The sequence below is a fragment of the Lepisosteus platostomus genome, chromosome 8 (genome assembly GCF_059453375.1).
Source record: "Lepisosteus platostomus isolate fLepPlt1 chromosome 8, fLepPlt1.hap1, whole genome shotgun sequence".
Lineage (NCBI taxonomy): Eukaryota > Metazoa > Chordata > Actinopteri > Semionotiformes > Lepisosteidae > Lepisosteus > Lepisosteus platostomus.
Window position 1 is genome coordinate 29,274,415 of NC_142618.1, and position 15,421 is coordinate 29,289,835.

Sequence of the window (15,421 nt, forward strand, 5' to 3'; positions counted from 1 at the left end):
ATAAAACACATAAACATTGCTTATAAATTAATGGACATTAGGAGAAATACAGAAATACTGTACTGTCATTTCTCAAAGCCCCACAGGCTTTTTTCAGCATCAGGACCAACAAAATTAAAGAAGCTTGCATTCTAAGTATCTGAGTGACATGCTAAATTTGACTGATGACCAATTATTTGGCAATGCAGTTAGAAAATGAACTCCGCAGTATGTTTTACTTCATTTGATGAGCATAACTATTTTGTGCAATATTAAAAAATAATGTGAAAGCTGGAGCTTCTGCAAATGTTAAGGAAGACTGCAAGAAAGCCAATGCAGTGTCCACCACCCATAATGGGATATACTAAAAGATTTATATGACCATTTAAAGTAAAAGCAAAATTTGTTTGATGGAGCTGAATATTTATCTGTTTCAAGCTTATTTTTTTGTTCTTCAAACTGAAAACAAGGATGAACCTTGTAGATGGAGACCCTTGTAGATAGAAATCCTCTTGTTGCATAACTAGATTTGGCCAACAATGTTCATGACAAACATTTCCAAAACAGATTCCAAAACAATAAGCAACTTTATTGCTCTTGATCTGATACATACTCACCTCCTCTCCTTTCCCTTTCTTATCCTTATCTTTCTTTCCCTTCTCATTCTTTCCTTTGTCCTTTTTGTCATCTTTTCCTTTGGTTTTTTTGTTGGCTTCTTCTTCTTCTTTGGCTGCCAGTTCCTCTATTAACTAAAATGAAGCCAAGCAGTCAAGGATCAATTATAAAATATTTTCTTTTGTTTTCTATCATTCTTACTAAACTTATTCAGACTACCTACATTAACACAGAATAAAAAAAAGATACAAAACAACTAACTTAAACAAAGATGACTGACTTAAATCAAGAGATTGCATCCATCCATGGGAGAGCTGGAGCCAATCCTGGCAAGCAACGAGAGCAAGGCAGGGTTCAACCTGGGCAGGATGCCAATCCATCGCAAGACACACACAGACACAAACATGCACAGACTCACACGAAGGCCATTTTTTTCAGAAGCTAAGCTGGTGCACCCACTGTGAACTTACGTAGACACAGGGAACATGCAAACTAACGCAAACAAGGGGAGAACATTCGAATTCCATGCAGATAGCATGCCAGCAATTGAACCCAGTGCCCTAGAACTGCAAGGCAACAATGCAAACCACTGCACCACTCTGCCACCTAAGAGAGTGCAGTAAAACAACACATGTGGCTGATAAAATATTTTATAAATCACAGGTAGGGTAATAGAGGTTATTTACTGCTAATATAAAAAATAAATCACAATGTTGGATTAGAAAATTCAAGTTACAGTTTCTACCAACCTGCTGGGGTGTTTTCTCTGCAAAAATCAAGGCAGAACCCCCATCTTCATCTTCAGGATAATCAGGAAAGCTGCCAGTTGCATCACTTAATAAAAAGAGAAATGTTTTAAGGTGCTGCAAATAAATTTTGAACATCAATTAAAAGGTAATTAAACAGAAGAATAGGGTTTTTATATGCTGAACAACATATAGTACCTTTAAAAAGTATTCAAGCCCTTCTAATGATGTCCCATCAACATATTTAATTTTGATTTTTCACTGTAATTTCGTTGATGTCACACCTGCTGCCAATTGGAATCCTCCACACAAACGATCTCACCCCAGTCAAGCACCAGCTAGAGGCAATCCCCGCAAACGCAGCAGATCAGATCCATTAACCAATCAGGACAGCCCACTGGTTACTGCACCCTCCACATCCAGACTTTTCTAAACCCTCTCCTACTCTCATCTCATTGCTTGGTATTGGTAGCTCCTTAGGAACTTCTTGCCTTCCATTTCCTCTCTTGCTCTTTGTAGTCTTACTAGTGGCCTTGAATTCGGAACCTGTTCTCGACTTCGTTTCTCATCTAGTGATTTGGCTTTGGTAGTACCGATTACTTTCCCTGTACACATCTTTTCTGACCTGCGTCCAGAATCACTGCGTGCCTTACAGTTGATTTTTTAACTTGTTCCGCCCATGAACATGTCCAGTTTAAGAAGCTTGATTACAAATGTTTACTTTTAAAAAACGTGCAGAACAAAATGGATCATCATTGGGAGGAGATGAATTCTTTTTCTCAGCACTGTTTATGTTTAAACACACACATAAATGTACCATGTCCAAGAGAAACAAAACAAAAATAACAAAACAGAAAAAAGAACTGGAAAAAAAATCCAAAAAAGAAACAGTTAAGGGAATCTGCCACTTTCCCCAAGAGCTGACACTTTTGAAAATCATCCTTACTGGCACTCAATAAACCACTGGCGGATCTGATCTTTCATGGTCTCTTTCATGTCAGGTCCTTCCACATCCCTCAACTTGTCTTTAATGGTGATTAGAGTTTTCTGAAACTCCTCCTCATGCTCTTCTTGCTTTTGACGCCTCTGCCCTTCAGTGACTTGGGCAGTCTTCATGGCAGGAGAGGCGTGGTTGTGTTGTGGACCCAGAGACTTTTTTGGTCAAAATAAAAAAAAAGAAAATTAAGTATTAGATAATATATGTCCAGGAAGTTGAAAGAACTTTCCTCTAAGAAGTAAACTGACAATAAGTGCATAGTATTTATATGAACACCCCTCAGTTTCAATTCTTTGGCTGCTAATGAACAATTGAACAGCCTGTCTTTGATTTCTATAGGAACTGTCAAAGTGGGAATAAATGCAACAGAAAACAGCAAAAACAAGGGTGTTTGTACAGATAGGACCACTACATCTTTCACCTGCCTACATCAATCATCTAGTCTCGGATTACTCTGCGACAGGAATTCTGTAGCCTCTGGTCCAACGATCCTGAGCAGACTGTCTCCACAACCTGCTATCACAATGCGGGTACACACTCAGTATACTCAGTATCAAAACTGACCTCTTTAATACTGCACTTTAACTATAGATACAGCACTACACATGCCATTAGAAACAGGCATCCTACAGTACATGAATGGGTCTGAAGCATTTCGTAGAACTTGACAAGATTTTCAATATCACTGCAATAAATCACAATGTACATTTGGAAAGAATATAACTACATCCTGGAGTTTCTCTTGCTGCAAAAACTGTTAATTATGCACAGTTATTCTACTACTATTTTATTAGTAGAAATGTGTGAAAGCATTTGTTTAAGATTCCTTAAATAATCATAGGGGTGCCTTCAACACAGATTGGAGTACATTTGTTAAATTACGTTAAGTGATTATTAAACCACCAGGTGACTTCAAGCTGCTGTTGTGGAAAAATATTCACCATTGTGAAACTTAGCAGGTGGGCACACCAAATGACAGGCAAATATATTGCTTTAGACTATAAGTATTATTGCATTAACTGCTTATCTGTTTTATTTTCTCACATTACCAATACTTTATTTCTTACAAAAATTAAGATGAACATTTATAGAAAAAAAGTGGCACTATTTTGCTAGTTTAGCATGCTTCCTTACATACACAAAGGATCCGTTTATTTCCCTATAGAATGTAATAATTGATTGCTGATTAAATGTTAAATTCACATACTGTACTTCCGTTTCTAACTGTGCAACAATAGTCAGGAAATATTTGCAAAACAAATACAGTAAAACAGACTAAAATACAGTTAAAATAAAAAATATATAAATAATAACCACTCTAAACTCAAAATATCTTCAGTCCTGTTAGTTCCTTCCTCTTAAATCACAATTATCTACTGTACAGTTACAAAGCATTATCCTATGAGTTAACCTATGAGTTATCATTGATTTAAAAATAATTTACAATACTATGTATGGTCAAAGATACTGTATCATCTCTCAACTAACCAAAGAAGTTAAATCCCTCACTACAATACATCATTATACACTAAGAAGGAATGAACATTTTCATTTTTTCTAATTTAAAATATTCTTTCACAGTGGGCACAGAATTTACTAACAAATCTTTTTTTTATGATACCTTGCTAATGGATCACAACCACAAAAAAATTGCTACAGTATACTAAAAGGGTGATAGGCTTCTTAGATCATTCCTAAACATCAGAACCAAAGATAAATAGAAAATTCAACTAACTGAACTCTCAAGGGTTTATCAATGCAATATAAGCTTAAATATGGCAAAGCCCAGAAACAATTTGCATTTACTAGTATCAGTAGATGCCCCAGTGGATATCAAACCACTTATTTATTTTTTAAATAACAATCTGTAGAATAACTTTGGTCATAAAACATGTGGTTCTGCATTTCATTGAAAAGTAAATGGGAAAGTTATACTTTTAAAAACTAATTTTCCTCAGCACTCCCATTAATTTATTTTAGAATGGAAGTCTTACAGTAAATTTCTTAGGATTCTATAAATACAAAAATAACAACAGAAACTTGTCTTCTGTTGATACATAAATAAGATGGAGTACAGGTGTGATCAGAGTTAGTTTTCTTTACTGACTTAACAGGTCTGTACGAGAGAATGACAACCTGCCTGTGACAACGAAGATGCTGTAACCCCCATTACAGAGATGCAGAATTCTTAAGTTATGAAGTTTGAAAATAGAATATGAATGAGGATAAGCAAGATGAAATGAAGAAAACGGGATGTGAAAAGTCCGATGGAAGCCTCAGAAATATTTCCAAGTTAGCCAGTGAAAGTGGATAGTTCAGAGCGTGAAGCCCTGAAGAATATTGTTTTGTGTGAGGGTGAGGAAGGGGTTACTAGAAAATACGAGAAATCGCAAAAAGTGGATGAGGAATTTGAAAGGGGAAATGCAGATATATTGTGAAGTAGGTACTGTATCTGGGGGCATTGGAGGGACCTGTTGCCTGGATCGCAACCTGAATACCCAAAGGAGCAAGGATCATAGTGCAGATGCTGGGGGTGGCAAGGGCCTTCAACAAGGAGTCATGACAAAGACAGAGGAATGCAGGGATTGCTGAAGTCGCAAAAGAGTGAAGGTGGGGAGAGAGAGGACGGATATAAATGGCAGGATGGTCGGCAGCCAGGTGGAACTCTGTGAAGGGCCAATGTCATCAAGGTGAAAGGATGTAGTGTGTTCTCCAATGTGCAGTGTTTCACATTAGTAATGTCAGATTGTATAAGGCTGGCTTGGAAAAAAAATACATGTTTAGAGGAAAGAAGCAAGATCGAAGTAATTTTCACTCACTTTTTTTTATATACTGAGGAATCTGCAGGATCTCATAAGCACAAACGTCAGTGCTCTGAGTAACCTCAGGGTTTATTAAATGTGTTAAACTTTAGCATGACCAAAATGTATCTATTTTTAATGGCACAACAACACTTATTCTTCAACATCGTATAATGCTGCTAGGAACTAGCTATTTAAATTCAATTAATGCAGAATTATATACTTATTTTCTTGGACCCTACATTTATATTGTATTGAGCTTATTGAGTTTTATATTTTTATAATTCCCCTATATCAGGTTTATACAGTACCAAATGACACAGTGCCTCTGAATACCATATTCAGAGAAATAATTACTAAAATGAGACTTAATCATTTATGAAACTAAATGGAAAATTAGAAGATATAATGTAAAATTAGATTAGTCTCAGTGCTTTTCCTTCTTCCACGTGGAAAGATACATGCTGTACCTGTAGTTTGATAAACAATATCATATTTTTTCAAGCATCTGAGAAGAAATATCATGCATAGACAATTTACAGTTTAAGAGTTTAGCCTGCTTGTTGGGCACAGGATAGAAAGCAGCAAAACATAAATTATAGCTTAAAAGAGTGCCACTGTAAATTGGCTTTAATTTATAAATAAATCATAAATAGAGAACTAAGAAAAAGTAACAGTTGCATGAAAACTTTTTAATTCCTATTTCTGAGCACATCAAATCAAAGATAAATCTTAAACAGAGAGAAAAATAATCGAAAACTGATAAAGTAATAAAAACAACATAACCTAACATTTTGTTATGGGAATACTCTTGGGCATTTCAAAGCTAAAGACATAAATATGTATGGATATTATTAATATTATGTAATTCAAGTAGGTAGCTGCATCAGCATGCATAGACTGCAGAGGAACAAGTAAAGCTTTATTCCATGCTGAAAAAGAAAGCAAAGAAACGCAAAGTTTCGGCTGTGGAGCCTTCTTTGGGTGTGTGTTTCAGCTCCAGTGCCAAAATGTTGTGTTTCTTTTCGTCCCTTTTCAGCATGGAATAAACCTTTACTTGTTCCTTTGCAGCCTACGCATGCTGACGCAGCTACTTACTTGAACTACTTGAGCCTACTTCTGCTGCAACCTACTATGCCTTCTAAATCTAAATCTCTAAATCTTTGTCATCCCTTCTCCTCCTCCCTGGGCTACCGGCCCCATTCTCTCACCAAACCAGTGACACACCCAAAGAAGGCTGCATGGCTGAAACGTTGCGTTTCTTTTCTTCCCTTTTCAGCATGGAATAAACCTTTACTTGTCACATTATTACTATTGAATAATTCAATGGATCCACCTGATATAAACAGCAAAATTAATTATTCATGCACAGTCTTCAAAATTAATGCATTTCATATCAATGCTATGGTTGAGTTTGGCATTTACTTAGTATTTACTGTACTGTATCTTATCTGACTTGATTTCTGAAATTCTGCTTATTCTCATTAATTGATTTGTTCAATTCACTAGAATGATTTGGTCAAAGCGAATGAATCCTTGAACTGCACAGCTCTATTTGCCAGCATGGTTCATGCCTTAACTGTTCCTTCCCAAATTTTAGCACAGCCTAGAATGTTTTATATGTTGGACATTCCTAAGGCCACATGTGTACACAGCTTAGCTGGAATACATGACCAAAGAGAGTTCACTGCTGGAAGAGATACAAGCAGAATGGTGTAGCTGAGATAAGGAGACAGAAAACATAAGGTGTTCTGAAGAATGTTGAGTGCAAGGAGAAATTTAATATCAGATCACAAAACGTTCTTTAAAGATCCATAATGTTGAGTAAGGACAGTTCTTCTGACAAAGTGATGAACTGAAGAAATAATTTGGGTGTTGAGTTTTGCTATAAGTTAATGCTGCAACAGATTTTAAGTTCTAAAAGTAGGACATGCTACAAAGATACAGGAAGTAACAAAACTGGATGAGATCCTAGGCTCAAATAGTTACTAGAAAACAAACAAGCTAGATGATTAGTGTAAGTTGAATAACCAAATACGCCTAAAAGCCCCTCTAATTTGTAAAGATTTTTATTAACTCCATGTGTTGGTACAGAAGACTAGTAGAGACTACAAGGGCACAGAAGTCAGGCTACATTAGACACCCAACCATAATGGCCAAGATCTATGTAAATGGAGCTGCTGTTATCCTCCAATGAAATAATAAAACATGGTTATTGGGGTGGTACTGTATGGTTAAAGACAAACCAGATCAGCTACTGGACAGAAATAGGTACCCTTAATGGCAGTGAACCTGTGATGGGATAAGTATTCATTCATCTAACTAAAGCTTATTCATGTATGGGGCAAACCTGCAGTTCAACACTGCCCTGACAAACATATGAACTCTTTTATCATACAACTTCATGGTCTGTGTTGCCTGAATTCTTCTTCATTGATGAGAACATGAGATGAAATCAGCTATGCATTATGCTGAATCTGATTTGCACTATCTCATATTAACTGGCCTGTACCCTCCTGTCTACACTTTATCATTAACCTGTGTGATCAAACAGGGAAACATTCAGTACAGCCTACAACCCAGTACATCACAAGAACAAGTTATGAATAATTATTTCTAAAAGCATGGCATACAGTGAGCTGAAGTCATGTAAGTGTCGTATGAAAAAATACATCACTGCTAGTCTTTAATACTGTGAACTGTCCTATAACCCGAACAGAGTGCCTTTCACTCAGCAGAAGTCATGTGGTTATTAGTGGTAAAACTAATTTTAACAAAGGCTTTTATCCTTCACATTTAAAGTGCAGTGTCATTTAAGGTTTTGTCATGCATAACTGCAAAGATCATGACCCCAATTAAAATATGCAAAAACCATACATTTCAATAATATTTATTCACACTGAAGTAAATTAACATACTAAAACATGAGAAATGTAGCTACTGAAAGTGTATTTTCTACAGCATCCCAGAAGATAGAGGAGAATACTAAACATTTATCCAGTGGGATAAACTGTTTTTTTAAGAGCCACAGTTATCTATAGTATGACAACATTATGGATATATACATGTCCAGTATTCCCATTGTGGAATTGCCATTGTGATTTCATAGCATGGGACATCAAATTCATTTTCTCCTGTACTGATATGGCCAGTAATGAAAAGTATTCTAGGACAACATTCCAGGTCATTTAGTCAGCTCTTTTTTCACTACATTAAAAATAAAAACAGTGGAGACAAAATGCTTATGTTTCAGGATTCCTTTAAAACTAAATTTGAAAACTGTGAATTTAAGATTTAGAAACACTCCTGACATTATATCCTACAGATATTATGCTTTTAGCACATCCCCATCCGAAATCATCTTCTCATAATAGTGTCCATTCCATACTTTAACGACCATGCTGATATGGAAATCAATGCAATTTATTCGATTTTACAGTTCGATAATAAATGTCACATTAACTGAAGGCATCAAAGAGTTTCGACTTTGCAAACACACATTACCAGAGAGAGACGGGGAATATTGTATTTGTTGCTGAAGTGCGTCCTTTTAAATGATATCCATAATGAGTTTATAATATGCATCTTGGCTACCTCCTCTCTACTTTGATGTCTTCCAAATGGCCCGGGTGTCATCAGCAAAACATGTAGGCACTTTCCCGCCTCATTGACTCCCAAATGCATTTTAAATATCATTCCTGGTAACGCAATTATTTAAAACGCTGAACTAAACACTTACTAATGGGAAAAAAATACAGTGACTTAAATAAATTCATTTCTCAAATGGAAGGCTTTCAATTTTCAGAAGAACCAGGAGTTTCTTTACAACAACAACCACAAGCACCCCTCTTGCCCCCACCCCCCAATTCCCTCCTTTATTTCTTTTTGAAAGAAAATGTTTAAAGGGACATATTCCATGTAAACCTCAACAAGGTCACATAGTGATAGAACTGGACATTCACTGCTGCTTAAGAGTATCCTGTTTTTATTAGTGTGATTAGGCAATTAGTTCCTGCTGATTGTGTCTCTTATTTTTAATTTGAGTATGTTGGGAAGCAGTAATCAGAGAAACCAAATTAATTACATTCACCTTTATTTTCAGTAGAGGCTAATTTAATTTAAAAAATTTAAGCAGCCTGGAAAAAGTATAAACTTGCTTACAATGAAAGGTGAAGGATTTATCAAAAAGGTTTCGATTTGCTGACATTCTACAGACATTTGAGCTCATCTCATTTCATGAAAGATTTCATTCTCTTACGATAGTTCAAGTACAGTAGGTACTGTAGCTACGTCAGTATGCATAAGCTGCAAAGGAACAAGTAAAGGTTTATTCCTCCTTTCATTCCTTCTTCAGGCTGGAGAAGGCTCCACAGCTGAAACATTGCGTCTCTTTTCTTTTCAGCACAAATAAATCTTTAATTACTCTCTTATGATTATTTACTTGTTATTACAGTATATTCATGTGTTAAAGTCAGAGTAAAGAATTGTTAAATCTTTTTAATCACAAAAGTACTTTAATTCTTCAATTCTTCTGACAATTTCACTTTAAAGATTAAAGTAGCTGGACTACATTAGATTAATGTATAAAAAGTACAGTAAGTGGCATATATTTTGTATATGTAGATATATCTTTATTAAAGTGAACAATTATGATTACTTTGCAGTGTCTTTATATTAAGTGGATTGCAATATAAGAACATAAAGTTTGAGAAAAAAACTTATAAGAGTAAAAAGAAGGGGATCCTTTATGTTTCCACAGTTTTGCTACACCATCAAAAAATATGGGAGAAAAAATGCATGCAAGCTCAACAAAAAATATAATTTGTTTGTGCTGAGTGTTTGAATCTATATTCTTGAGCACACTTTAAAGAATGAAAATTCAGTTTCAGTTTATCCCTAACACAATCCTAAAGAAACTAAAGGTTTCTGAACTCTAATAACAGTCAAATTCTCATATATTGAGTGTATTTTGCAAAAGTCCAATACAAATACATACTTTTGGGAAAAAAAATCTGAACTAAAAAAATCCCAGAAATATTCTTAAACAAGACACAGTATAAATATACAGTATAATTGTAAATAAAAACTTACTTAATAATCAAGTCTATGAAGAAAGATTGTTTTCCAGTCCAGCACAGGACACATACAGCACACTCACACACTCACCCCCAGGGCCAATTTTCTCAGAAGCTAAACTACCGGTATATTATTGGCTTGTGGGAGGAAACTGTAGCGTCCAGAGGAAACCCACGCAAACACAGGGAGAACATACAAATTCTAAGCAGACAGTACTCCAACTCTGGAATTAAACCCAAAGCCCCCGTGCTGTGAGGCAGTAATGCTAACCATTGCACCATCGCGCTGCCCTTTTTTTTACAAAATAAAACAGTAAAATGTTTTGTATACACACAACTTGGCAACACAGAAAATACACTTTTTTTCAGTTAAATAATAGTATTAGTTATATTTTTGAAATAATGAGCTGAAGAAACTGAGTAGTTGCTCCCTTTCCTTACAAAAGCAATTTAGATATTTAAAGAATGTTCTTCAGCACTTTCTTCCACACCTTTCATAATAAAAACTTCTAACAGCTAATCTTATGTCAGTAACCGAATAATAAAAAATGATCTGAAAAAAATGACCAAAATCAAATTCAATTAAGAATGAATAGGAAACAAAGACTTAGAGGAGTGTTTCTGCTCCTTGATATACAGTACTTACTGTATGCTAACATATCCATTGCTTTCATTAAATGTACATTCTGAAGTACGGAAATGACCTTATAATGTTATTTATCCAGTTCCTGCAAACCTGAAGACTTGACCGGATATAGATCTTAGACTGTTCTGCCCTTGTATAAGCCTTCAGGGATTTTCATAGCAGGTTCTTTGAGAAGAGCTCATGTTGAGAGAGTTGTCAGATTTGTCTCCTGCCCTCCTTACTTTTCACCATGCAAATATTCAGATGGGCTCTGACATAAATGAGGAGTCCCAGGACCCTGAACCATAGGTTAATGGAAGCTCTGTAACAACATCCTTTGCAGATATGATTACTTCTTCTACCTTAAAGCCCTAAACTTACTGCCTATAATGTATTGTGTCTGCCATTATGGATTCCAATTGTCTCCTAATGCACTGATCGCTCCGCAAATAGCCCCCCGCTTCATTATGACAATTGAGAGGTTCATATTTCAACCTAATGGCTTTCTATAACTTTAACAATCTATCACGACCTCATTTCATTGCGAGCGCAGTTAATACGCGCTTCCCCGCCAAGTGGAACATTTTCTAATGATGCACTTTCACACCAAAAACAATGCGAGCCCGGGCGCTGCATCAGTCACTAATGTATCCATCCATAATGTGTTTATAACACTCTTTCAAAAGGAGACAACAATGACTACTATAAGGAGAAGAGGGAAAAAAGATGTAGAAAAGAGAGTGAAACCAAAATCAAAATTATCAACATAATCATTTTTAAAACACCATCATTAATGATTCCATCATACCCCCGGTAATATATCCATAGATATTGTATCATTAGCAAAATACCAGAAGATTTAAAGGGAACATCATTAAACAGAAAAAAAGACCACTAAATACTACCATTAGCAAGGGATGTTTGACTTCTTTCTCTGATGACAGAAAAAGGATGAGTTGAAAATTAACAATAAAATATAGTAACAAGTAAGAAAAAAATTAAAAATCCATTAGATTCTGATTAGAGTACTACAATTAGTTCCTTTTGGTTATTTTTATTTAAATTCTGTTTATTACCCCTTATTTGTTGTATTGTTCGGTAATCAATGTTTATTATAAGTATTTATATACTTTTGACTGATCTAGAAGTACATATTAATATTGTACCTGTAAAATATTTTGCTGGAATAAAAAAAAATATATGTGGCTCAATGGTATCCATGTTAATAAAAATGATAAAGAAAAAGAGGATACAATTTTAATAGTGATTAGAGATTAAAGTAAAACTTAAGAGAATAGCCATCATCAGGTAGGACAACCGTATACTGCGTTATTTCTTAGGCTAACAGCTGTTTGCAGACAACTATTTGTATGAATGAGTTTTTTCTTCTAAAGCTAGACCACATTGAAATTATTCCAATAAAAAAAATAACATATAGAAATAAAATGTACAATAAATGATTTAGACAAACAAGAAGTCAGTTATCTATAAAGAAAACTGTATCTGTATTTCTAGAATGTGTTATTTTAAAGATGAAAGCTTTGATTTTGATTTTGATGAAAGATGGATTTTGGGATCAATCAGCTACAAACAATCTAATGTGTTGATGGGCCCAGATATTTTTTTTTTAAATCGAAAATATAAAAGCTAGTAATCCTGAGAACAGAGACCGAGGATCCACATTGAAACAAAATGGATTCACTCCTTCGGTTCCTCATTGTATAAAAGAAAGTGCGTTTATTTAGTAATACCATTGCTGCCATCAGAACTAAACCTGAGACTTCTGTAGACAGGATACTGTTTTGAAATGCAGATTGTACACAGGAAATAGAGGAGCCTTCAATGGCACTCCACTATCCTTATGCTCATGATATTACCAAGGCCATTCCTAGGTGATTTCCTAAAAATATCTTAGACATAAAAAAACATTCAGATTGCCTTTGGATTAATTTGTTCTCTATTAGGTAATTTCTATTAGGTTGCTCACAAACAAGAAGTCCTATTCTTCTATTCTAAAATCAGTTTGTATTTGTACTATACTTGTACTATACCATATACTATAAAATTGATAAAAATATATTTCCTCAATACAAATTACAACAAAGGAGTATGTTTTGAATAATAATGAAAAGATAAATTAATATGGTGAGTTAGAAGGGCAGAATGCATTTCAGCATGTCACTATATCACATCAGATTATGGAGAATACTACTTTTCATTTAAGATGACAGTATTAAATTAAAAATCTTCAGAATTTAAAATTTTGCTAATTCTGGGTTTGAATGTTATAATAAAGCATGCATTTAGTGGCTCTTATATAAACTACTGCCATCTAGTGTTTTCTTTTATTTTAGTTTAATTTATAACAGTTGAATACTGTATACCAGATAGATGTTAAGCTATATTTGATAACATTCAAAGATGTATGAAAAATGGAAAAATATTATAGTTAAAATAGTCATTAAAAAGTCAGATTCTTTCTTCATCAGATGGTTAAAAAGGAAAACCATATTTGCATGGAGCATTATTCAAGACCTTGCTTTAGCAGAACAACTCTTTAAATAACCCTTATGGCATACTAGAAAACATAATATTACTAATAGATAAATAAGTATGCATTCCATTCATATGGTGTTTGTTTATGAAAGTAATTAAATATAAGATGTGCACGATGGGCTTTGATGGCCCACTCTTGTCTGTAACCTTTCTGTGTTGTACTCACCATGCCAATAAAGATCAACTCTTCTTCTCTTTCTTTCCTTGTTTTCTTACGCTGTATAAAGCCTTTCCACACCTAATATAAAATAGTTCAGATAATGTTGTTTTAGTTTAGTGAAAGACAAGTGTATACTGTAATTTAAGACATTTTTTAAACATGACCAACAGCTTCATGAGATTTCTTCAGCACTAGTGAACTTTTATTTTATTATAAGCCAATGAGATTCCATTGCTGCTTGCAATGAAAGTTGTTTGATCAGTGTTTAAAAGCATTTAATTCTGGTGATGTATTGTTACATTTTCCAAACAAACCATTGCAGCTGTAGTGGCAAGGCATATAATTACACTAAGAATTACGTTTTTTAATTTTTAATAAAATTTCTGTCGTCTTGGCAAAGCCACTTGGGACTTAATGTAAAATGTAGCTGAAGTCACTAACACAGACAGGGTCATTGTAAAGCTGAGTTCATTCTGAAAATCTCTAATGATATGTGGTGCAGCATGGTACTCAGACTTCTCAGTCTGGTACTCAAGGCAATGGGTCAATGGTCACTGCCCATTACCCAAGAGATGTCCAACCAATGAGGAACCTGCTGAGTTAATAGAAAGTCTACACCTGATAACTACACCTTGTGTTTCACAAACAATTGTTATTTTGCCTAATTAAAATAAAATGCAGACAGAAGGACCCCAACTGTGTAAGAAGAGCAGGAGGGACAGCTTGTTCAGACACTGGCTGTCTGGCAACAAAAGATGCCCGACATATCTCCACTTCTGGAACAGAGAGGGACTTTGGTATGGGTGAGTATGTGCCATAGCGTCTGTGGTTGAAGCTGAGAATTATGTGAAAAAAAGTAAGTAAATGTGTGAGAAAATAAGGTACAGCTGGGCCTGCAATGACCTCACCTAGTGGAGTGGCACCTCACTGGTACAACAACCTACTCCACACATTCAAAGCAAAAAACAAAAATAAAAAGATTATTCACATATTTAACTTAAGTGCATAACTTTATCTTAAAAAGCTAAACCATAGGTTGAGTGCCACAGAGTGCAATAATAGCAATAATAAAATAACAGTCCACATGATATCAGAGTAAATACACCATTTCTGTAAGGGGATTCAAGGAGGAAACAGTTGCTGAGGCCAACAGCAACACTGAAATAGTTACATTGGCTGAGATGGGAGAAAAGGTCCATGGGACAACAATATCCTAGGCACTCTAAAAAGAGGATTTTGTAAGAAACTGAAAAAAAACAAAACATGGTGGTGGCAGAATTAGGTTTTGCGTCTCATCAACAAAAGTACTAGGAAATCTTAAAGGACCTACAACTGGAACAAAAATGCACATTTCAACAGGAATACGACCCACAAGTTAAAAATATGATTAAGATGAAAGATCTTGAATGGCTTGAATCCTATGGAGAATCTATGGAAACACTTAAGTGCCATTTATAAGTGATCTCCAAGCAGCTTGAGAGAGCTTGAGTAAATCTGCAAAGAACAATGGGCAAATATTTCACAAAACCAACATGTAAAGTTGGTAGCGACCCATAAATAACTGCGTCTGTAACTGCTGTCAAAGGTGAGTCCGCCAAATATTAAGTTCACAGGTCTGAATACTTATGCAAACGTATTTTATTATTTTCTTTCCTTTTACTTATATTACTTATCATATCCTTAATAGTCTTCAGTTTGAGAATTCAGATTTTGAATAAAATATTAATGTATAATACGGTAATTTCACAAAATGGGAAACCATAATCTGAATACTTTTTTCGATACTACTGCTTCCACTAATTATTCTCAATGCTTAACGTACTGAGATCTTAAAGCAAAGTCCATTACATGGTGTGAATGTTAACCT

General features: G+C 34.9%; 1 protein-coding gene across 3 annotated transcripts in view; it reads right to left on the reverse strand.

Moving 5' to 3' along the window:
* The window catches only part of LOC148657172 (dynein regulatory complex subunit 11), a 36,992-nt gene that overhangs the window by 11,767 nt on the left and 9,804 nt on the right, over positions 1-15,421 (reverse strand). For 2 of the 3 annotated variants that reach the window (XM_088643067.1, XM_088643066.1), the window contains 3 exons: positions 2,287-2,492; positions 1,344-1,428; positions 597-728 (listed from right to left, as the gene is read on the reverse strand). In XM_088643067.1, coding sequence (XP_088499193.1) covers positions 597-728; positions 1,344-1,428; positions 2,287-2,492 — 423 coding nt within the window. Of the gene's footprint in view, positions 1-596; positions 729-1,343; positions 1,429-2,286; positions 2,493-13,560; positions 13,633-15,421 lie in introns of all 3 variants that reach the window. The other variant, XM_088643065.1, reaches the window with a different exon arrangement.